Raw genomic sequence first — 25,403 nt, forward strand, 5'->3', positions numbered from 1 at the left:
CCTGGGGGACACCAGTGGTGAGAGCACGTGGTGCGGAGACAGCTTCTCGCCACGCCACTTGGTAGGAGCGACCGGTCAGGTAGGACGCAATCCAAGAATGAGCCGCGCCGGAGATGCCCAGCTCGGAGAGGGTGGAGAGGAGGATCTGATGGTTCACAGTATCAAAGGCAGCAGACAGGTCTAGAAGGATAAGAGCAGAGGAGAGAGAGTTAGCTTTAGCAGTGCGGAGAGCCTCCGTGACACAGAGAAGAGCAGTCTCAGTTGAATGACCAGTCTTGAAACCTGACTGGTTTGGATCAAGAAGGTCATTCTGAGAGAGATAGCAAGAGAGTTGGCTAGAGACGGCACGCTCAATAGTTTTGGAGAGAAAAGAAAGAAGGGATACTGGTCTGTAGTTGTTGACATCAGAGGGATCGAGTGTTGGTTTTTTGAGAAGGGGTGCAACTCTCGCTCTCTTGAAGACGGAAGGGACATAGCCAGCGGTCAAGGATGAGTTGATCAGCGAGGTGAGGTAGGGGGGAAGGTCACCGGAGATGGTCTGGAGAAGAGAGGAGGGGATAGGGTCAAGCGGGCAGGTTGTTGGGCGGCATGCCGTCACAAGTCGCATGATTTTATCTGGAGAGAGAGGGGAGAAAGAAGTCAAAGCATAGGGTAGGGCAGTGTGAGCAGGACCAGCAGTGTCATTTGGCTTAACAAACGAGGATCGGATGTCGTCAACCTTTTTTTCAAAGTGGTTGACGAAGTCATCCACAGAGAGGGAGGAGGGGGGGAGGATTCAGCAGGGAGGAGAATGTGGCAAAGAGCTTCCTAGGGTTAGAGGCAGATGCTTGGAATTCAGAGTGGTAGAAAGTGGCCTTAGCAGCAGAAACAGATGAATAAAATGTAGAGAGGAGGGAGTGAAAAGATGCCAGGTCCGCAGGGAGTCTAGTTTTCTTCCATTTCCGCTCAGCTGCCCCGGAGCTCTGTTCTGTGAGCTCGCAATGAGTCATCAAGCCACGGAGCTGGAGGGGAGGACCGAGCCGGCCGGGAGGATAGGGGACATAGAGAGTCAAAGGATGCAGAAAGGGAGGAGAGGAGGGTTGAGGAGGCAGAATCAGGAGATTGGAGGGAGAAGGATTGAGCAGAGGGAAGAGATGATAGGATGGAAGAGGAGAGAGTAGCGGGAGAGAGAGAGCGAAGGTTGCGACGGCACATTACCATCTGTGTAGGGGCAGAGTGAGTAGTGTTGGAGGAGAGCGAGAGAGAGAAGGATACAAAGTAGTGGTCGGAGACATGGAGGGGAGTTGCAGTGAGATTAGTAGAAGAACAGCATCTAGTAAAGATGAGGTCAAGCGTATTGCCTGCCTTGTGAGTAGGGGGGGACGGTGATAGGGTGAGGTCAAAAGAGGAGAGGAGTGGAAAGAAGGAGGCAGAGAGAAATGAGTCAAATGTAGACGTAGGGAGGTTGAAATCCCCCAGAACTGTGAGGGGTGAGCCATCCTCAGGAAAGGAGCTTATCAAGGCATCAAGCTCATTGATGAACTCTCCAAGGGAACCTGGAGGGCGATAGATGACAAGGATATTAAGCTTAAATGGGCTAGTGACTGTGACAGCATGGAATTCGAATGAGGAGATAGACAGATGGGTTAGGGGAAAAATTTAGAATGTCCACTTGGGAGATATGAGGATTCCTGTGCCACCACCCCGCTGACCAGATGCTCTCGGGTATGTGAGAACACATGGTCAGACGAGGAGAGAGCAGTAGGAGTAGCAGTGTTTTCAGTGGTAATCCATGTTTCCGTCAGCGCCAAGAAGTCGAGGGATTGGAGGGTAGCATAGGCTGGGATGAAGTCTGCCTTGTTGGCAGCAGAACGGCAGTTCCAGAGGCTGCCTGAGACCTGGAACTCCAGGTGAGTGGTGCGTGCAGGGACCACCAGGTTAGAGAGGCAGCAGCCACGCGGTGTGAGGCGTTTGTGTAGCCTGTGCGGAGAGGAGAGAACAGGGATAGGCAGAGGCATAGTTGACAGGCTGCAGCAAATGGCTACAATAATGCAGAGGAGATCGGAATGAAATGAACTAAACATCTGGGAAAGGAGAGAGCGGGGCCTCCCTCACCACAACTCCCAAATATAACTCTCCCAACTTCCACCTCAGAAACTATAATTGTTGTAAACTACAGCGGTTCAATGTTTTCTAGGAATAGACTAACTCAGATAGCTAACTAGGCGCAGCACGAACAGCACGAACACACAGAGAGAGCCAAACTAACGTTAACTAGTCACCCATGTCCCGAATTCCCTGAACGACTCGGGCTATCAATATGTAAAAAACAAAACACAAATGTAGGTTATGACTTACCCCTAGCAGCTACTGTTAGCTAGCCAAGTGCAAAGCTAGCCACTGAATTGACTCAACCAGTTCGCGTCTGTTCGCTAGGTCGTTCCAGCTATTGTTTACTAGTAGCTATCCAGGTAGCAACAAGCTAGCTAAATTTCAAGCACAGTAGCCACTTGCTACCTAACGTTAACGGTTCAGACATGAGGTTAGAAAACAGCTGAATGGTATGCAATTATTGTATGTAATCATTGTAGGCAGCCAGCTGGCGTAACCACAGGCACTCCCAGGCGTGAAATAACTATACCGTTGCTAATAGCTACTCGCCAGCTAGTCCAGGTGGAGGGTTAGCCAGCTAGCTTCGTGCTACGCCCGGCACCGCCGAATACAATACTAACCTACAATAATTACATACAACAACCCACGATAACTACCAACAATACCTAACTACAATCTAAATACATATGTAGGTTATGACTTACCCCTAGCAGCTACTGTTAGCTAGCCAAGTGCAAAGCTAGCCACTGAATTGACTCAGCCAGTTCGCGTCTGCTCGCTCGGTCATTCCAGCTATTGTTTACCAGTTAGCGTTAACGGTTCAGACAATGAGGTTAGAAAACAGCTGAATGGTAGAAAACAGCTGAATGGTAGGCAATTATTGTATGTAACTATTGTAGGCAGCCAGCTGGCGTAATTACAGGCACTCTCAGGCGTGAAACAACTATACCATTGCTAATAGTTGCCAGTAGCTATCCGCCAGCTAGTCCAGGTGGTGGGTTAGCCAGCTAGTCCAGGTGGTGGGTTAGCCAGCTAGTCCAGGTGGTGGGTTAGCCAGCTAGCTTCTAGCTTCAGCCGAATACATAAAATAGCCTCTTAGGGCTACCACCACAAGGGGCAAGCATCATGCTACAAGCTCCTATTTGAGCTTTGGGCCTCCTTTGGACAAATTATGGTTTAGTTTGGTTCAGAAAAATCATGTAAGTCCATCAGCCTTCTAGCCTGGTCCATGATCCAAAGAAATATACATAGTCTTGACAATTCTCTAGGGAAGTAATGTGGTCGGCATTTGATGGTGAGGTATTCCAGATCAGGAGAACAAAAGGACTTGAGTTCCTGTACGTTACCACAATCACACCATGAGTAGTTAATCATGAAACATACACCTCCACCTTTCTTTTTCCAAAGAGTTCTGTCTTCCTGTCCGTGCGATGGACGGAGAACCCCACTGGCTGAATGTACGGGGACAATATATCCGGAGTGAGCCATGACTCCGTAAAACAGAATATATTATATTACAGTCTCTGTAGAAGCAGATCCTCGCCCTCAGCTCGCCTACTTTATTGTACACTGAAAAAAAATATGAACGCAACATGTAAAGTGTTGGTCCCATGTTTCATGAGCTGACATAAAAGATCCCGGAAATGTTCCATATGCACAAAAAGCTTATTTCTCTAAAATGTTGTGTACAAATCTGTTTACATCCCTGTTAGTGAACGTTTCCCCTTTTCCAAGATAATACATCCACCTGACATGTGTGGCATATCAAGAAGCTGATTAAACAGCATGATTATTACACAGGTGCACCTTGTGCTTGGGACAATAAAAGGCCACTCTAAAATGTGCAGTTTTGTCACACAACACAATGGCACAGATGTATCAAGTTTTGAGGGAGAGTGTAATTGGCATGCTGACTGCAGGAATGTCCACCAGAGCTGTTGGCAGAGATTTTAATGTTAATTGCTCTACCATAAGCCGCCTCCAATGTCATTTTAAAGAATTTGACAGTACGTCCAACCGGCCTCACAACCGCAGACCACGTGTATGGCGTTGTGTGGGCGAGTGGTTTGCTGATGTCAACATTGTGAATGGAGTGCCACATGGTGGCGGTGGGGTTATGGTATGGGCAGGCATAAGCTACAGACAATGAACACAATTACATTTTATCGATTGGCAATTTGAATGCACAAAAATACCACAACGAGATCCTGAGGCCCATTGTGAGACTCATTTTTTAAAGATATCTGTAACCGACAGATGCATATCTGTATTCCGAGTCATGTGAAATCCATAGATTAGGGCCTAATTAATTTATTACAATTGACTGATTTCCTCATATGAACTGTAACTCAGTAAAAATCTTTGAAATTGTTGCATGTTGCATTTATATTTGTTAAGCATACTTTTAAATGGTGGATGGTATGAACTCCTCCTGAGACCAAATAAGACTCCGTTTGAAGAGGTGTGCACGCCTCCTGAGTCTGAATAGGACTCCCTTTGAAGTGTTGGATGGTGTGCTCACCTCCTGAGTCTGAATAGGACTCCCTTTGAAGTGTTGGATGGTGTGCTCACCTCCTGAGTCTGAATAGGACTCCCTTTGAAGTGTTGGATGGTGTGCACGCCTCCTGAGTCTGAATAGGACTCCCTTTGAAGTGTTGGATGGTGTGCTCATCTCCTGAGTCTGAATAGGACTCCCTTTGAAGTGTTGGATGGTGTGCTCACCTCCTGAGTCTGAATAGGACTCCCTTTGAAGTGTTGGATGGTGTGCACGCCTCCTGAGTCTGAATAGGACTCCCTTTGAAGTGTTGGATGGTGTGCTCATCTCCTGAGTCTGAATAGGACTCCCTTTGAAGTGTTGGATGGTGTGCTCACCTCCTGAGTCTGAATAGGACTCCCTTTGAAGTGTTGGATGGTGTGCTCACCTCCTGAGTCTGAATAGGACTCCCTTTGAAGTGTTGGATGGTGTGCACGCCTCCTGAGTCTGAATAGGACTCCCTTTGAAGTGTTGGATGGTGTGCTCATCTCCTGAGTCTGAATAGGACTCCCTTTGAAGTGTTGGATGGTGTGCTCACCTCCTGAGTCTGAATAGGACTCCCTTTGAAGTGTTGGATGGTGTGCTCACCTCCTGAGTCTGAATAGGACTCCATTTGAAGTGTTGGATGGTGTGCTCACCTCCTGAGTCTGAATAGGACTCCATTTGAAGTGTTGGATGGTGTGCTCACCTCCTGAGTCTGAATAGGACTCCATTTTTCTCTTATTTTCCATATAGATGGATGAATGGATCTGCCTTTATGTTCATATTCTCATATTTTATTATTTATCATTTCATTGTCCAGAGAAGGAACCTGCAAGTAAGCATTTTGTTGGACGTTGTATACCATACGTATCGTGTACATATGACTAATAAAAATTGTCCGGCACTATTCCCCACTCTCTCTCTCTCTCTCTCTCTCTCTCTCTCTCTCTCTCTCTCTCTCTCTCTCTCTCTCTCTCTCTCTCTCTCTCTCTCTCTCTCTCTCTCTCTCTCTCTCTCTCTCTCTCTCTCTCTCTCTCTCTCTCTCTCTCTCTCTCTCTCTCTCTCTCTCTCTCTCTCTCTCTCTCTCTCTCTCTCTCTCTCTCTCTCTCTCTCTCTCTGTCCCTGTCTCTCTCTCTCTCTCTCTCTGTCCCTGTCTCTCTCTCTCTCTCTCTCTCTCTCTCTCTCTCTCTCTCTCTCTCTCTCTCTCTCTCTCTCTCTCTCTCTCTCTCTCTCTCTCTCTCTGTCCCTGTCTCTCTCTCTCTCTGTCTCTCTCTCTCTCTCTCTCTCTCTCTCTCTCTCTCTCTCTCTCTCTCTCTCTCTCTCTGTCTCTGTCCCTGTCTCTCTCTCTCTCTCTCTCTCTCTCTCTCTCTCTCTCTCTCTCTCTCTCTCTCTCTCTCTCTCTCTCTCTCTGTCCCTGTCTCTCTGTCCCTGTCTCTCTCTCTCTCTCTCTCTCTCTCTCTCTCTCTCTCTCTCTCTCTCTGCCTGTCTCTCTGAAATTGGTAAATTGGTGACAGACAGACAGACAGACAGAGACAAACACTTACAGACAGACAGGCGGACACTTACAGACAGGTAAAATCAAATCAAGCTTTATTTATACAGCACATTTCAGACATGGAATGCAACACAATGTTCTTCACAGGAAAAAAGTAACTAAAGGCTGCCTCTCCATGCCTCTTGGTCCTGGGTTTGGGATGGTTAAAAGGCCAGTGCCAGAGGACCTGAGGGACCTACTGGGTACGTAACTTAAAAACATGTCTGACATGTATTGGGGTGCACCACCGTGGATTGATTTAAAAACCAATAGAAGAATCTAAACATTTATTCTAAAACTCACAGGCAGCCAGCGCAGAGACCTTAAAACCGGCGTAATGTCTCTCCGTCTGAGCCAGCCAAGTATTTAAACCGCTAACACAGTACGTATTTTCTCTGAGTTATGTTCACCAAGGGTGACAAAAACTCTCGACCGGTTAAATAGGTTCTAAACCAATCATTTATCATAGATCATTTACCACTTTAACTAAGTGCTGGTGTGGGCCCGAAAACCAGTTTGGAATTCGTCAAAAATACAGTGGGCACTTTAAAAACCATTCAGCTGTTTGAAAACCAATTTCTCCAGGATCTTGCTTAAGAATGGAAGGTTGGAGATTGGCTGAAAATTGCTAAAAGCTGAATAATCTAGATGACATTTCTTCAGAAGGGGTTTTACCATAGCAGTTTTTAGTGCAGTGGGGAAAGTGCCTGTGAACTGAGAGTGATTAACAATAGCTTGCACTTCTTCAGATATGCAATAAACGTTTTATTAAGAAGTACAGACAGACCACTCTAGTACTGTTAGACCATTCTATCCAATGGAGGTCAATAATCCTTTTGGGCAGATTGACTTCAGATTTCATAACTGTCCCCTGGTCACAAATATGTAAAAAAATGTTTTGAACCCTTCAAACAGCCCCTACGACTCCCAATGAAGTCACCTCCTGTAATCGCAGGAAGCCGAAATTCAATGTACGGCCTCCAGATGGGTCACATGGGATAAAAACCTGAAGCATCCGGAGGGAGCTCCCATTGTAAACGACGCCGCCGCTGTCCTTGGGTAATTATATATGATCAGACCATCACTTTATAGGGCTTATTAAAAAGTTAGTCCGGGCCAAGCAATCTGATTGGTCAAAGATGCGTTCCAGCCATGATGTTATTGATCATAATGCCTCCGCTAGCCGCGTGTTGATGAAAAATGACTGAATCACTTCATGATTCAATAGTAACAAACCAATGTAAAAACTGGGAGCTAGCTAGCATCTGTTTGTTGTGTTGTCTTAGCATGTATTACAGAAACAGGAGCTAGCTGTCTAGGTGGAGGGAAGACTACTTTTTCTGGTACGAAAAGGGCTTTCTATTAGATGCATCAGGTTCATAGAAAAATATTTACATAGTTAACTTTTCCTATTTTTCTACTTTTTGCTTCCAGTTCATCACTCATCATCATCTGCTGTGTAATTTGACACCAGTTTCAGGTAAACATTGAACAACATCTTCCCTGGATATCTGTTTTCTCCTGCAATCTTTCAGGTTTAGATAATGGTGTAGTATGGTTAGGTCCCAAATGGCACCCTATTCCCTATACAGTGCAAAGGTCAAAGGTAGTGCACTGTGTAGGGAATAGGGGGCCATTTGGGACGCAGTCAGTATCAGTTTAATATTGAACATCCTTTTCCCAAAACAGTCTGTCCCCTCATGTATTCTGTGTACTGTTGTTCTGGTATGTGTTGTGTGAAGTCCAGTCTGTGTGTTGGATGAAGTCCAGTCTGTGTGTTGTGTGAAGTCCAGTCTGTGTGTTGTGTGAAGTCCAGTCTGTGTGTTGTGTGAAGTCCAGTCTGTGTGTTGTGTAAAGTCCAGGCCTCACACCTCTGTCTCTGTCTTGATGATCTTGGAGCTGAGAAACTGAGACAGGACTATCTGCTGCTGGTTGAACCTATGGGACACAAGGACAACACATCACTGTTTAGCTACAGGGGAAACAAGGACAACACATCACTGTTTAGCTACAGGTGACACAAGGACAACACATCACTGTTAAGTGACACAAGGACAACACATCACTGTTTAGCTACAGGTGACACAAGGACAACACATCACTGTTTAGTGACACAAGGACAACACATCACTGTTTAGCTACAGGGGACACAAGGACAACACATCACTGTTTAGCTACAGGCGACACAAGGACAACACATCACTGTTTAGCTACAGGGGACACAAAAACAGCACATCACTGTTTAGCTACAGGGGACACAAGGACAACACATCACTGTTTAGCTACAGGGGACACAAGGACAACACATCAATGTTTAGTGACACAAGGACAACACATCACTGTTTAGCTACAGGTGAAACAAGGACAACAGATCACTGTTTAGCTACAGGTGACACAAGGACAACACATCAATGTTTAGTGACACAAGGACAACACATCACTGTATAGTGACACAATGACGACAACATCACTGTTTAGTGACACAAGGACAACACATCACTGTTTAGTGACACAAGGACAACACATCACTGTTTAGTGACACAAGGACAACACATCACTGTTTAGTGACACAAGGACAACACATCACTGTTTAGTGACAAGGACAACACATCACTGTTTAGCTACAGGGGACACAAGGACAACACATCACTGTTTAGTGACACAAGGACAACCCATCACTGTTTAGCTACAGGTGACACAAGGACAACACATCACTGTTTAGCTACAGGGGACACAATGACAACACATCACTGTTTAGCTACAGGGGACACAAGGACAACACATCACTGTTTAGCTACAGGGGACACAAGGACAACACATCACTGTTTAGCTACAGGGGACACAAAATCAGCACATCACTGTTTAGCTACAGGGGACACAAGGACAACACATCACTGTTTAGCTACAGGTGACACAAGGACAACACATAACTGTTTAGTGACACAAGGACAACACATCACTGTTTAGTGACACAAGGACAACACATCACTGTTTAGCTACAGGTGACACAAGGACAACAGATCACTGTTTAGCTACAGGGGACATAAGGACAAAACATCACTGTTTAGTGACACAAGGACAACACATCACTGTTTAGCTACAGGGACACAAGGACAACACATCACTGTTTAGTGACACAAGGACAACACATCAATGTTTAGTGACACAATGACGACAACATCACTGTTTAGTGACACAAGGACAACACATCACTGTTTAGTGACACAAGGACAACACATCACTGTTTAGTGACACAAGGACAACATATCACTGTTTAGTGACACAAGGACAACACATCACTGTTTAGTGACAAGGACAACACATCACTGTTTAGCTACAGGGGACACAAGGACAACACATCACTGTTTAGTGACACAAGGACAACCCATCACTGTTTAGCTACAGGTGACACAAGGACAACACATCACTGTTTAGCTACAGGGGACACAATGACAACACATCACTGTTTAGCTACAGGGGACACAAGGACAACACATCACTGTTTAGCTACAGGGGACACAAAATCAGCACATCACTGTTTAGCTACAGGGGACACAAGGACAACACATCACTGTTTAGCTACAGGTGACACAAGGACAACACATAACTGTTTAGTGACACAAGGACAACACATCACTGTTTAGTGACACAAGGACAACACATCACTGTTTAGCTACAGGTGACACAAGGACGACAGATCACTGTTTAGCTACAGGGGACATAAGGACAAAACATCACTGTTTAGTGACACAAGGACAACACATCACTGTTTAGCTACAGGTGACACAAGGACAACACATCACTGTTTAGCTACAGGGGACACAATGACAACACATCACTGTTTAGCTACAGGGGACACAAATCAAATCAAATCAAATTTTATTGGTCACATGCGCCGAATACAACAAGTGCAGACATTACAGTGAAATGCTTACTTACAGCCCTTAACCAACAGTGCGTTTATTTTAAACAAAAAAGTAAGAATAAAACAACAACAAAAAAAAAAGTGTTGAGAAAAACAAAGAGCAGAAGTAAAATAAAGTGACAGTAGGGAGGCTATATATACAGGGGGGTAACGGTGCAGAGTCAATGTGCGGGGGCACCGGAGCTAGTTGAGGTAGTTGAGTGTAATATGTACATGTGGGTAGAGTTAAAGTGACTATGCATAAATACTTAACAGAGTAGCAGCAGCGTAAAAAGGATGGGGTGGGGGGCAGTGCAAATAGTCCGGGTAGCCAGATTAGCTGTTCAGGAGTCTTATGGCTTGTGGGTAGAAGCTGTTGAGAAGTCTTTTGGACCTAGACTTGGCACTCGGTACCGCTTGCCGTGCGGTAGCAGAGAGAACAGTCTATGACTAGGGTGGCTGGAGTCTTTGACAATTTTGAGGGCCTTCCTCTGACACCGCCTGGTATAGAGGTCTTGGATGGCAGGGAGCTTTGCCCCAGTGATGTACTGGGCCGTACGCACTACCCTCTGTAGTGCCTTGCGGTCAGAGGCCAAGCAGTTGCCATACCAGGCGGTGATGCAACCAGTCAGGATGCTCTCGATGGTGCAGCTGTAGAATTTTTGAGGATCTGAGGACCCATGCCAAATCTTTTAGTCTCCTGAGGGGGAATAGGCTTTGTCGTGCCCTCTTCACGACTGTCTTGGTGTGCTTGGACCATGATAGTTCGTTGGTGATGTGGACACCAAGGAACTTGAAGCTCTCAACCTGTTCCACTACAGCCCCGTCGATGAGAATGGGGCGTGCTCAGTCCTCTTTTTTTTCCTGTAGTCCACAATCATCTCCTTTGTCTTGGTCACGTTGAGGGAGAGGTTGTTGTCCTGGCACCACACGGCCAGATCTCTGACCTCCTCCCTATAGGCTGTCTCATCGTTGTCGGGTGATCAGGCCTACCACTGTTGTGTCGTCGGCAAACTTAATGATGGTGTTGGAGTCGTGCCTGGCCATGCAGTCATGGGTGAACAGAGAGTACAGGAGGGGGACTGAGCACGCACCCCTGAGGGCCCCGTGTTGAGGATCAGTGTGGCAGATGTGTTGTTACCTACCCTTACCACCTGGGGGCGGCCCGTCAGGAAGTCCAGGATCCAGTTGCAGAGGGAGGTGTTTAGTCCCAGGATCCTTAGCTTAGTGATGAGCTTAGAGGGCACTATGGTGTTGAATGCTGAGCTGTAGTCAATGAATAGCATTCTCACGTAGGTGTTCCTCTTGTCCAGGTGGGAAAGGGCAGTGTGGAGTGCGATAGAGATTGCATCATCTGTGGATCTGTTGAGGGCGGTATGCAAATTGGAGTGGGTCTAGGGTTTCTGGGATTATGCTGTTGATGTGAGCCATGACCAGTCTTTCAAAGCACTTCATGGCTACAGACGTCAGTGCCACGGGTCGGTAGTCATTTAGGCAGGTTATCTTAGAGTTCTTGGGCACGGGGACTATGGTGGTCTGCTTGAAACATGTTGGTATTACAGACTCGGTCAGGGACATGTTGAAAATGTCAGTGAAGACACTTGCCAGTTGGTCAGCACATGCTCGGAGTACACGCCCTGGTAATCCGTCTGGCCCAGCGGCCTTGTGAATGTTGACTTGCTTAAAAGTCTTACTCACATCGGCTACGGAGAGCGTGATCACATAGTCGTCCGGAACAGCTGGTGCTCTCATGCATGCTTCAGTGTTGCTTGCCTCGAAGCGAGCATAGAAGTGGTTTAGCTTCGTCTGGTAGGCTTGTGTCACTGGGCAGCTCGCGGCTGTGCTTCCCTTTGTAGTCTGTAATAGTTTTCAAGCCCTGCCACATCCGACGAGCGTCAGAGCCAGTGTAGTATGATTCAATCTTAGACCTGTATTGACTCTTTGCCTGTTTGATGGTTCGTCGGAGGTCATAGCGGGATTTCTTATAAGCTTCCGGGTTAGAGTCCCGTTCCTTGAAAGCGGCAGCTCTACCCTTTAGCTCAGTGCGGACAACACATCACTGTTTAGCTACAGGGGACACAAAATCAGCACATCACTGTTTAGCTACAGGGGACACAAGGACAACACATCACTGTTTAGCTACAGGTGACACAAGGACAACACATAACTGTTTAGTGACACAAGGACAACACATCACTGTTTAGTGACACAAGGACAACACATCACTGTTTAGCTACAGGTGACACAAGGACAACAGATCACTGTTTAGCTACAGGGGACATAAGGACAAAACATCACTGTTTAGTGACACAAGGACAACACATCACTGTTTAGCTACAGGGACACAAGGACAACACATCACTGTTTAGTGACACAAGGACAACACATCAATGTTTAGTGACACAATGACGACAACATCACTGTTTAGTGACAAAAGGACAACACATCACTGTTTAGCTACAGGGGACACAAGGACAACACATCACTGTTTAGTGACACAAGGACAACACATCACTGTTTAGCTACAGGGGACACAAGGACAACACATCACTGTTTAGCTACAGGTGACACAAAAACAGCATGTCACTGTTTAGCTACAGGGACACAAGGACAACACATCACTGTTTAGTGACACAAGGACAACTCATCACTGTTTAGCTACAGGGACACAAGGACAACACATCACTGTTTAGTGACACAAGGACAACACATCACTGTTTAGCTACAGTGGACACAAGGACAACACATCACTGTTTAGCGACACAAGGACAACACATCCCTGTTTAGCTACAGGCGACACAAGGACAACAAATCACTGTTTAGCTACAGGCGACACAAGGACAACACATCACTATTTAGCTACAGGCGACACAAGGACAACACATCACTGTTTAGCTACAGGGGACACAAGGACAACACATCACTGTTTAGTGACACAAGGACAACACATAACTGTTTAGTGACACAAGGATAACACATCACTGTTTAGCTACAGGTGACACAAGGACAACACATCCCTGTTTAGTGACACGAGGACAACACATCACTGTTTAGTGACACAAGGACAACACATCACTGTTTAGCTACAGGTGACACAAGGACAACACATCACTGTTTAGCTAAAGGGGACACAAGGACAACACATCACTGTTTAGCTACAGGTGACACAATGACAACACATCACTGTTTAGCTACAGGTGACACAAAAACAGCACATCACTGTTTAGCTACAGGTTACACAAGGACAACACATCACTGTTTAGCTACAGGTGACACAAGGACAACACATCACTGTTTAGCTACAGGTGACACAAGGACAACACATCACTGTTTAGCTACAGATGACACAAGGACAACACATCCCTGTTTAGCTACAGGTGACACAAGGACAACACATCCATGTTTAGCTACAGGCGACACAAGGACAACACATCACTGTTTAGCTACAGGGGACACAAAAACAGCACATCACTGTTTAGCTACAGGTGACACAAGGACAACACCTCACTGTTTAGCTATAGGCGACACAAGGACAACACATCACTGTTTAGCTACAGGTGACACAAAAACAGCACATCACTGTTTAGCTACAGGTGACACAAGGACAACACATCCCTGTTTAGCTACAGGCGACACAAGGACAACACATCCCTGTTTAGCTACAGGCGACACAAGGACAACACATCACTGTTTAGCTACAGGGGACACAAGGACAACACATCACTGTTTAGTGACACAAGGACAACACATAACTGTTTAGTGACACAAGGACAACACATCACTGTTTAGCTACAGGTGACACAAGGACAACACATCCCTGTTTAGTGACACAAGGACAACACATCACTGTTTAGTGACACAAGGACAACACATCACGGTTTAGCTACAGGTGACACAAGGACAACACATCACTGTTTAGCTAAAGTGGACACAAGGACAACACATCACTGTTTAGCTACAGGTGACACAAGGACAACACATCCCTGTTTAGTGACACAAGGACAACACATCACTGTTTAGTGACACAAGGACAACACATCACTGTTTAGCTACAGTTGACACAAGGACAACACATCACTGTTTTGTGACACAAGGACAACACATCCTTGTTTAGTGACACAAGGACAACACATCACTGTTTAGCTACAGGTGACATAAGGACAACACATCCCTGTTTAGTGGCACAAGGACAACACATCCCTGTTTAGTGACACAAGGACAACACATCACTGTTTAGTGACAAAAGGACAACACATCCCTGTTTAGTGACACAAGGACAATACATCACTGTTCAGTGACACAAGGACAACACATCACTGTTTAGTGACACAAGGACAACACATCACTGTTTAGTGACACAAGGACAACACATCACTGTTTAGCTACAGGCGACACAAGGACAACACATCACTGTTTAGCTACAGGGGACACAAGGACAACACATCACTGTTTAGCTACAGGGGACACAAGGACAACACATCACTGTTTAGCTACAGGTGACACAAGGACAACACATCACTGTTTAGTGACACACGGACAACACATTACTGTTTAGCTACAGGTGACACAAGGACAACACATCCCTGTTTAGTGACACAAGGACAACACATCACTGTTTAGCTACAGTTGACACAAGGACAACACATCACTGTTTAGTGACACAAGGACAACACATCCTTGTTTAGTGACACAAGGACAACACATCACTGTTTAGCTACAGGTGACACAAGGACAACACATCCCTGTTTAGTGGCACAAGGACAACACATCCCTGTTTAGTGACACAAGGACAACACATCACTGTTTAGTGACACAAGGACAACACATCCCTGTTTAGTGACACAAGGACAATACATCACTGTTCAGTGACACAAGGACAACACATCACTGTTTAGTGACACAAGGACAACACATCACTGTTTATAATAATAATAATATGCCATTTAGCAGACGCTTTTATCCAAAGCGACTTACAGTCATGCGTGCATACATTTTTGTGTATGGGTGGTCCCGGGGATCGAACCCACTACCTTGGCGTTACAAGCGCCGTGCTCTACCAGCTGAGCTACAGAGGACCACCTCTGTTTAGTGACACAAGGACAACACATCACTCTTTAGCTACAGGCGACACAAGGACAACACATTACTGTTTAGCTACAGGTGACACAAGGACAACACATCACTGTTTAGTGACACAAGGACAACACATCACTGTTTAGCTACAGGTGACACAAGGACAACACATCACTGTTTAGTGACACAAGGACAACACATCACTGTTTAGTGACACAAGGAGAACACATCTTTGTTTAGCTACAGGTGACAGAGTAAACACGGTACGGTTTAGATTCCAGATGGAACCAGTTGACCTACAGCGCATGTTAACTCATCGTTACACCCAGAACCAAGTCATTCACTCTCTGTTCCCCTCTACTTTAGGTAACAGTTAGGCTACTGGAACTTCTTCATAACTCACTTGGTGATGATTCTCTGCACCTCTCTGTTCTCCTCTTCCTTCAGCTTCACTAGAACCCCCTCCAGGATGGGCAGCTCCAGGTTTAGGTACTGGGCCACCTGGGCAGAGAGCGGAGCCAGTCATAGCCAGGAGTTAGCATACTGGTTATCAAACTGAAGTGTGTAGTTAGTGTCCAAAACTCATTCTGGCCCCAAAACCCTGCTGAAGAAAGACACTCACATCGTTGCTGACTTCCTCTTCATCTCTGTCCATGAGGAACATCTTCATGATGTTCTCCGCTGGGCCCTGGAGAACCCTCTCCCACAGTGGCAGGTCTGAATCAGACAGCTTCTTCTTCTCTATAGGAGGAAACAGACATACACTATTAACCCTATCCCTGGAGAACCCTGGAGAACCCTAACCGTGGAGAACCCTAACCGTGGAGATCCCTAACCCTGGTGAACCCTGGAGAACCCTAACCCTGGAGAACCCTAACTGTGGAGAACCCTAGCCCTGGAGAACCCTCGAGAACCCTAACCCTGGAGAACCCTAACCCTGGAGAACCCTGGATAACCCTAACCCTGGAGAACCCTGGAGAACCCTAACCCTGGAGAACCCTAACCCTGGAGAACCCTCGAGAACCCTAACCCTGGAGAACCCTAACCCTGGAGAACCCTAACCCTGGAGAACCCTGGAGAACCCTAACCCTGGAGAACCCTGGAGAACCCTAACCCTGGAGAACCCTGGAGAACCCTAACCCTGGAGAACTCTAACTGCAGCATCAGTGGTGTTATGAAAGAGAATGATACAACGTACCTCCGCTTTGATGAACACAGTAGAGGGCGAACTCATTAGGATCATTCTCTATCTGCAACATAAAGTGGAAACACACCGGTAATGGATCCAAACCAGAAGCCTTCCCTCAAGTGATCTAATAACAGTACAATACAGTTTGTAGTTAGAATTATTACCTTTGCATTTTTCAAATATATTCTAGCATATTGTTATTAATGAACTGGTAATTTGATACAATTCACCTTGAATTTCTGAAGGAGCTGTGATATGACCTGATGTGTTGTCATTTTGCTGTTGATGCGGACATTAGTGGATGTTCCATAGGATGGGGTGAATATAGATGTCTGGAGAGAGAGAAAGAGAGAGAGAGCGGGAGAGAGAAATAGAGAGAAATAGAGAGGGGGGAGATAAAGAGATGGGAGAGAGCGAGAGAGCGAGAGAGAAAGAGATAGGGGAGAGAGAGAGAGAGAGGGGGGAGAAAGAAAGAGATGGAAGAGAGAGCGAGAGAGGGAGAAAGAGAGGGGAGAGAGAAATAGAGGGGAGAGAGAAAGAGAGAGAGACTTTTGACTTTTTGTCTTTCTTTAGTGATACATCCTCAATTCATTAAAACCTCACCCCCCCCTCCACCCCCCTTTAAAAAACAAACATCCCCTGTACTGCATGCTCACCTTGCCCTCTACCCCACGATACAAAACAACACCACACATCACAATGACCCAAACCTCACCACTTCTACAACCGTATATCCAACCCATCTTCCCCAGCTGTACAGACAGCCCCCCCAACACACCATATCTCCTGAAACATCTCCACACTGTTTATCATTTTATAGAACTCAAATTCCACCCTAAGGCGCGCAGAGACCATCCCATTAAATAATAGTAAAGGGTCTGTTATCCCCCCACCTTTGACCCTGTTCCTCCTTGTTAGCCAAATAGCCAACTTTGCCTGAGCAAACAGAAAATTCAACAACACACATTTGTCCTTTTCCTTATTTGAATACCTGTACCCCATTATAAACCTCCCGACAGTAAACTCCACCCCCAACCTCTCACACAGACAATCCAACTGAGACATTAATGGCATTAACCTGGCGCACACAGAAAATACATGGTGCCCAGTTTCACTCATGACACAGAAAGGACAAAAAGAGAGAAAGGTTCAACCCGTGCCAACCAGCTGTTAGTGGCCAGGGCTCCATGTAGAATCCTCCGCTGGAGGTCCCCTGACCTCTTTGGTACTGGGAGTTTGTAGAGCCCCCTCCATCTAATACCCACCATACTCTCCGGCCCACATACCCTCTGCCAATGATGTGCCTTCACTCCTGTTAGGCTCCTGATGTTCCTTACCTTAATGCAGAGGTTGTAGAGGGCTTTACCTCCCACCCCCTCAAACTCACCCAGGCTCGGAGTGTTAAAATCTAAAGTCCTCCAGACCCCTTGCCAGTCCCCAGTCTCTGCCGTCACCTGCAGTGGTGGAAACATTGGTGGCCCCTCCCCCTTTGGCCGCTCAAACACCCCCCGTTACCGACTCAGTCAGTGCCTCCTGGGAACAGCTGCCAGTCCAACCCTAATCCGCCAGCTCTCCTCAGCAGCGCGCATGCTGGTTCCCTCCAGCCTCCTGGGAACAGCTGCCAGTCCAACCCTAATCCGCCAGCTCTCCTCAGCAGCGCGCATGCTGGTTCCCTCCAGCCTCCTGGGAACAGCTGCCAGTCCAACCCTAATCCGCCAGCTCTCCTCAGTAGCGCGCATGCTGGTTCCCTCCAGCCTCCTGGGAACAGCTGCCAGTCCAACCCTAATCCGCCAGCTCTCCTCAGCAGCGCGCATGCTGGTTCCCTCCAGCCTCCTGGGAACAGCTGCCAGTCCAACCCTAATCCGCCAGCTCTCCTCAGCAGCACGCATGCTGGTTCCCTCCAGCCTCCTGGGAACAGCTGCCAGTCCAACCCTAATCCGCCAGCTCTCCTCAGCAGCGCGCATGCTGGTTCCCTCCAGCCTCCTGGGAACAGCTGCCAGTCCAACCCTAATCCGCCAGCTCTCCTCAGCAGCGCGCATGCTGGTTCCCTCCAGCCTCCTGGGAACAGCTGCCAGTCCAACCCTAATCCGCCAGCTCTCCTCAGCAGCGCGCATGCTGGTTCCCTCCAGCCGACATCAGTATGGTACAGCAGTCTCTGAGCTGCCTTTAGTCGGAATGCAGCCACCCTGCTCTCCAGTTCCACCAGGCCCTGTCCTCCTTCATGTATGGACATGTACAACACTGCCGCCCTCAGCCAGTGATGGCCCGACCAGAGAGAATCCACCAGCTTGCGTTGCAGGTCTGCGAGCAGCCCGGAGGGGGGGTTGAGGACAGCCAGTTTATGCCACAGGGAAGATGCCACCAGGTTGTTGATTATCAGCACCCTCCCTCTATATGACACTTGGGACAGGAGCCACCTCCACCTGGCCAGTCTTGACACCACTGTCTTTGACAGCCCCTCAGAGTTCTTCCTGACCCACCTCTCCGAGCCCAAGTACACCCCCAAAATGTTAAGCCCTTCACAACCCCACTGCAAACCCCCTGGAAGCAGAGGTGGGGCTCTATCTCTCCATGTCCCACATAACAGAGCTTTGCTCTTGCCCCAGTTCATCTTAGCTGATGAAGCTCCCTCATACACCTTCAGACTAGTCTCTAGTGCCTGCATATCCTGCCCATCCCTGACCATCACAGAAACGTAATCTGCATACGCCGACACTGCTATGCCTGTCCAGCACACCCATGTCTGTCCAGCACACTCCCTGCAGTCTCCTGCGTAGCTGTTATGTGGGCAGCTTGTCTCTCCCTTTTCTGTTTCCCTTCCTCCTTGTTTTGTCCCCTCTGTGTCTGTTGTATCTGTATGTGTGTTTGTCCCCTTTATGTGGGTGTGTCTGGAGTGGATCAGGGGGCGTGCTCAGGATCTGCCTCTCCTGTGCAGCTGCGGGTTGTTTCCAGTGATTCCTGCCTACGCAGCTGCATCCTATTCTCTAATCAACCTGCACTACTAATTCCGGGGCATGGCTCTCCATCGGCGCCAGATCGTTGTTCTTACCAGAGCGGTAACTTGGCTCACCAGTAAAGTTATTTTGTCTTTGTCTTCAGCCTGGCTCTCCACTCTCCTTAACCTGTCATTTGTTTTGTCTTTAGTTTCGGACATACCTCCCAACCTGCCTGCCTTCCTGCCGGTCGGCCTGCCTGCCTGCCTGCCTGCCTGCCTGCCTCAGCCTCTCCTTCCTCCGGAGCCGACTAGCCCACTCTGTTCCTTTACTTCAGTTGTTTTTGGACTAAGACAATTTTAACTTTTATTAAATATTTTTGTTTCTTCCACTCCCTTTGTCGTGTTTGTTTCTCTGAGTGCTGGGTTGAACCATAGCCTAACAGAACGATCTGGCCATGGACCCAACAGAGAGACAGCACGGGGCAAACGAAGACAGCTTCCAACAAGCTATCCAGGCTCAAGGAACGTTGCTAGGACAGCATGACCAACTGATTCGGACTCTTTTGGAAAATAATCATCAACTGCTGAACCAGGTGACTCAGTTAACTACACAAGTCTCTAAATTGTCTGTTATCAGTTCTCCATCTCTCTCTGACCCCCAGTTTGATGCACCCCAAGTTGGTTCCTCGGACATGATGCAGGCTTCGCTCCATCGGGAACCCCCTGTCACGTCGCCTGAACCGTTCAATGGAGAATTGGACAAGTGCCGGGGATTTTTGCTTCAGTGTGACTTGATTTTTCGGCAGAGACCACTGTCATTTTCTACTGATTCCTCTAAGGTACATTATGTTCTGGGGCTGTTAAGAGGGAGAGCTCTGGTTTGGGCTGAGGCTGTGTGCTCAAATCAAACTTTGACTGGATTGACTTTCGCTGATTTTTCTGCTAAATTGAAGACTGTTTTTGACCATCCTGACCATGTGGGTAATTCCTCCAAGATACTTTTTAATTTGAGGCAGGGTTCTAACAGTGTGGCTGAGTACTCTATTGAGTTCTGGACTTTGGCAGCGGACTCCAAGTGGAACAATGTGGCACTTCAAGGAGCATTTCTAAACGGTTTGAATGAAGCCATTAAGGATGAACTGGCTGCTCGTGACGAGCCACATGATTTACATTCTCTCGTTTCCTGTCCATTAAGCTAGACAACCGGTGGCGGGAGAGGCGTCGGGAGAGAGGCGGTCGGCCGCATCTAGGAGGACGAGTTCCCCAGCCTTCAACCACTCGAGTCTCGCCTCCCCGGAGCCGGCAGCTTCTTATTCCTGATTCCATCCCGAGCACAGAGGAGGAACCTATGCAAGTGGGTCGAGCTCGACTACCTCCAGCAGAACGGCAACGGCGCTCCAGGCGGGTGAGTGCCTGTACTGTGGAGACGCCACACACATTCTGGCTACATGCCCTAAGCGGCCAAAAGACAAGGCTCGCTCGTAACGGTGGGTCTACTTGCGAGCCCAGAGTTAGATCCTGAACCCATCATTCCCCGATTACAAGTACCTGTAACCTTACGTTTCCAGAGTCATTCCCTGCCACTCTCAGCTCTCATAGACTCAGGTGCAGAAGACAACTTTATTAGCCACCAGTTCGTTACACAAGCTCGTATCTCCATGGAGCCACTACCTACCCCCATTCGGGGTCACAGCCCTTGATGGGCGCCTCCTCGCGGAGATAACTCATCAAACCACCCCGTTTCCCTAGTGATTTCTGGCAATCATTGTGAAAGCATTCAGCTAAGAGTTATGTCTGGCTCAGCTACCTCCCTAATCCTTGGCTTCCCCTGGTTGGCTCTTCACAACCCACAAATTGATTGGACACGTCACACCATTCTCAGTTGGAGCACTAACTGCCATTCAGAGTGCCTTAGGTCAGCGGTTCCCCCCACTAAGTGTAACCCAACTCATCCCTCAGCTCCTCTTGATCTGTCATCTGTCCCCAAAGAATACCATGACTTAGCGGAGGTTTTCAGTAAGGACAAGGCTCTGTCTCTACCACCACATAGGCCTTATGATTGCCCTATTGAACTGCTTCCTGGTGCTCCCTTGCCCTCTAGTCGCTTATACAATCTGTCCCGACCGGAAAGAGAGGCAATGGAGCAGTACATTGGTGATTCTCTGGTCTCGGGCATAATCCGTCCCTCGTCGTCTCCTTTGGGTGCAGGTTTCTTTTTCGTGGAAAAGAAGGACAAGTCGTTACGCCCTGTATCGATTTCAGGGGTTTAAACAACATAACTGTTAAAAACAAGTATCCCCTTCCACTCATCAACTCTGCTTTTGAACCTCTGCATGGCGCCACAGTTTTCTCCAAGCTCGACCTCAGGAACGCTTATCACCTTGTCCGGATCCGTAAGGGAGATGAGTGGAAAACCGCTTTCAACACTCCACTGGGACATTTTGAGTATTTGGTCATGCCCTTTGGGCTCTCAAACGCCCTGCTGTTTTCCAAGCCATGGTGAACGATGTTCTTAGGGATTTTTGAACCGTTTTGTCTTTGTATACCTGGATGATATTCTTGTTTTTTCCAAGTCACCCGAGGAGCATGAGTCACACGTCCGTCAAGTCCTTCAACGGCTCTTGGAAAACAAGCTGTATGTCAAAGCAGAGAAGTGTGAGTTCCACAAACAGTCTACATCGTTCCTTGGTTTCATCATTGAGAGCGGGCAGGTGAAGGCGGACCCCGAGAAGATCCGGGCAGTGACGGAATGGCCCATACCCACCACCCGTAAGCAACTTCAACGATTTTTGGGCTTTGCTAACTTCTACCGTAGGTTCATTAAGGGTTTTAGTAAAGTGGTGGCACCCCTTACTAGACTCACATCCCCAAAAGTCCCTTTTCTGTGGTCCCCTGAGGCGGAGCAGGCGGTAGGGGTTTTGAAGGAACTGTTTTCCACCTCCCCTGTGTTGATACACCCCAATACCTCTCTGCAGTTTGTTGTGGAGGTGGACGCGTCGGACTCAGGTGTGGGAGCCGTCCTCTCCCAGCGCTCCCCCACTGACCAAAAGCTTCACCCCTGTGCTTTTTTCTCCAAAAATTGTCACCCACAGAACGGAATTACGACGTTGGAAACCGAGAACTGCTGGCGGTCAAGCTAGCACTGGAAGAATGGCGGCACTGGCTGGATGGAGCTGAACTGCCGTTTGTGGTCTGGACAGACCACAAGAACTTGGCTTACATCCAAGCCACTAAGAGACTCAACTCACGCCAAGCCAGATGGGCCCTGTTTTTAGTAGGTTTAACTTTATTCTTACATACAGACCGGGGTCAAGAAATGTTAAACCAGATGCTTTGTCCCGCCAGTTTGCTGACCCTTCGGAGACCAGCGAGCCTGAGGCAGTCCTGCCTTCCTCATGCGTCGTGGCGGCTGTTCAGTGGGAGATCGAGTCTCTTGTGAAGACTGCACTTGCCACGGACCCGGGACCGGGTGATGGACCTCCCAACCTACTCTTTGTTCCCGAGACGGTCCGGTCTCAGGTGTTGCAGTGGATTCACACCTCCCGTTTTGCTGGTCACCCTGGGATGAGACGCACGTTGACGCTGCTTAGGAGACATTTTTGGTGGCCTTCAATGGAAACTGACGTTCGGGCTTTTGTGGCAGCCTGTTCAACCTGTGCTCGGGGCAAAGCCTCCCATCAGTCCCCTTCGGGGCTGCTGCTACCCCTCCCAGTTCCCAGCCGTCCCTGGTCCCACATAGCCATGGATTTTGTCACCGGCCTACCCAAGTCTGAAGGTAATGATACTATACTTACCATTGTGGACAGATTCTCTAAATCTGTTCACTATATAGCATTACCAAAATTACCGTCTGCCAGTGAGACAGCGGACCTCCTAGTCCAACATGTATTCCGTCCCCATGGAATACCTGTGGACATCGTCTCTGATAGAGGCCCACAGTTTACTTCCCGTGTTTGGAAGGTTTTCTGTTCTGCTTTGGGTGCTTCCGTTAGTCTGTCCTCAGGGTTTCATCCCCAGACCAACGGTCAAACAGAAAGAGCCAATCAAGACCTCGAAGCAACCCCTTCGTTGTGTGGCTGCTCAACATCCATCATCCTGGGCCAAACATCTGCCTTGGATAGAGTACGCCCACAACTCCCTCACCACCTCTGCCACTGGTCTTTCACCCTTCGAAGTTACCATGGGTTATCAACCCCCTCTGTTTCCTGCTCAGGAGAAGGAATTGGCTGTTCCTTCGGTTCAGGAGAACCTCTGCCGCTGCCAGAGAGTGTGGCGCGAGCTCGGGAAGCGTTGCTTCGGACCACCGACAGGAACAAGATGACAGCGGATAGGAGCAGGACTCCCGCACCTGTGTTTCATCCTGGTCAAGAGGTTTGGCTGTCGTCTAAGAACGTACCTCTTCGTACCAAATCACGCAAGCTGTCTCCTCGGTACCTGGGTCCGTTTGTGGTGGAGTCCATCATTAACCCCGCTGCGGTTCGTTTGAAGTTGCCTTCAGCCATGAAGATACACCCTACTTTCCACGTCTCCCAACTGAAACCTGTGTCCTCCAGCCTTTTGTGTCCGCCGGCTGTTCCACCTCCACCTGTTCGTCTCATTGACGACCATCCGGCCTACACCGTCAGTAGGCTACTGGACTCTCGGAGGCGGGGTAGGGGTCTCCAATACCTAGTCGATTGGGAAGGTTATGGACCAGAGGAGAGGTCTTGGGTCCCTAAGCGTTTTGTGTTGGATCCTCAGTTGATCACGGACTTCCATCACGACAACCCTGACAGGCCTGGTGGGTCGCCAGGTGGCGACCATTGAGGGGGGGTACTGTTATGTGGGCAGCTTGTCTCTCCCTTTTCTGTTTCCCTTCCTCCTTGTTTTGTCCCCTCTGTGTCTGTTGTATCTGTATGTGTGTTTGTCCCCTTTATGTGGGTGTGTCTGGAGTGGATCAGGGGCGTGCTCAGGATCTGCCTCTCCTGTGCAGCTGCGGGTTGTTTCCAGTGATTCCTGCCTCACGCAGCTGCATCCTATTCTCTAATCAACCTGCACTACTAATTCCGGGGCATGGCTCTCCATCGGCGCCAGATCGTTGTTCTTACCAGAGCGGTAACTTGGCTCACCAGTAAAGTTATTTTGTCTTTGTCTTCAGCCTGGCTCTCCACTCTCCTTAACCTGTCATTTGTTTTGTCTTTAGTTTCGGACATACCTCCCAACCTGCCTGCCTTCCTGCCGGTCGGCCTGCCTGCCTGCCTGCCTGCCTGCCTCAGCCTCTCCTTCCTCCGGAGCCGACTAGCCCACTCTGTTCCTTTACTTCAGTTGTTTTTGGACTAAGACAATTTTAACTTTTATTAAATATTTTTGTTTCTTCCACTCCCTTTGTCGTGTTTGTTTCTCTGAGTGCTGGGTTGAACCATAGCCTAACAGTAGCAGGCCCCAACAACTAGTGTATATAACTGCCCCGATAGAGAGCATCCTTGTCTAATGCCCCGCCTCAACCAGACTGTCCTACTGAGCCCCCCTCCCACCTTGACCATACATGATGCCCCAGCATACAACATCTTCACACAGGCCAAAATAATTTCCCCAAACCCAAACACTGACATCACATTAAACAGATACTCATGGTCCACTCTATCAAAAGCCTTCCCTTGGTCTAAAGAGACCAGTCCAAAGTTCACATTAGAAACTCTCGACAAGTCCAACATGTCCCTGATTAAGAACAAGTTGTCCGTGATTGAGCGTCCCGGTACACAATATGTCTGGTCCTTGTGTACTATAGAGTCCAGATGGGACTTCAGTCTGTTAGCGAGGACCTTGGCAAATATCTTGTAGTCCGCAATGAGCAATGCCACAGGCCTTCAGCTCTTAAGTTCACACAAGTCCCCTTTCTTGGGCAGGAGAGTCAGAGCCGCCCACGCAAAAGAAGTCCAGTCAAATTATTCCCCAGAATTATTTTTATAAAACTCCACTGGGAGTCCATCGACCCCCGGGGCACGGCCGGGGGACATCTGGGTTACGGTCTCTGCCAGTTCATGGGACAACAGGGGAATGTCCAGATCATCCCTCTGTGCCAGAGAGAGCTTAGGGAGTTCTGCAAACAAAACCTGAGCTTACATAGGATCACACAGTTCTGCCCTATACAACTCAGTATAAAACTCCACGGTCCGCTCCCGC

General features: G+C 48.1%; 1 protein-coding gene across 2 annotated transcripts in view; it reads right to left on the minus strand.

Annotated features, from left to right (window-relative positions):
- Window positions 1-6,892: 6,892 nt before the first annotated feature.
- The window catches only part of rassf6 (Ras association domain family member 6), a 37,214-nt gene continuing 18,703 nt past the window's right edge, over window positions 6,893-25,403 (minus strand). For both annotated transcript variants that reach the window (XM_041899719.2, XM_041899718.2), the window contains exons 7-11: window positions 16,537-16,638; window positions 16,316-16,367; window positions 15,740-15,858; window positions 15,521-15,618; window positions 6,893-8,078 (exon numbers count right to left, since the gene is read on the minus strand). In XM_041899719.2, coding sequence (XP_041755653.2) covers window positions 8,006-8,078; window positions 15,521-15,618; window positions 15,740-15,858; window positions 16,316-16,367; window positions 16,537-16,638 — 444 coding nt within the window. In that variant the 3' untranslated portion in view covers window positions 6,893-8,005. The remainder of the gene's footprint in view (window positions 8,079-15,520; window positions 15,619-15,739; window positions 15,859-16,315; window positions 16,368-16,536; window positions 16,639-25,403) is intronic.

Source organism: Coregonus clupeaformis, chromosome 15, assembly GCF_020615455.1.
Source record: "Coregonus clupeaformis isolate EN_2021a chromosome 15, ASM2061545v1, whole genome shotgun sequence".
Taxonomy (NCBI): Eukaryota; Metazoa; Chordata; class Actinopteri; order Salmoniformes; family Salmonidae; genus Coregonus; species Coregonus clupeaformis.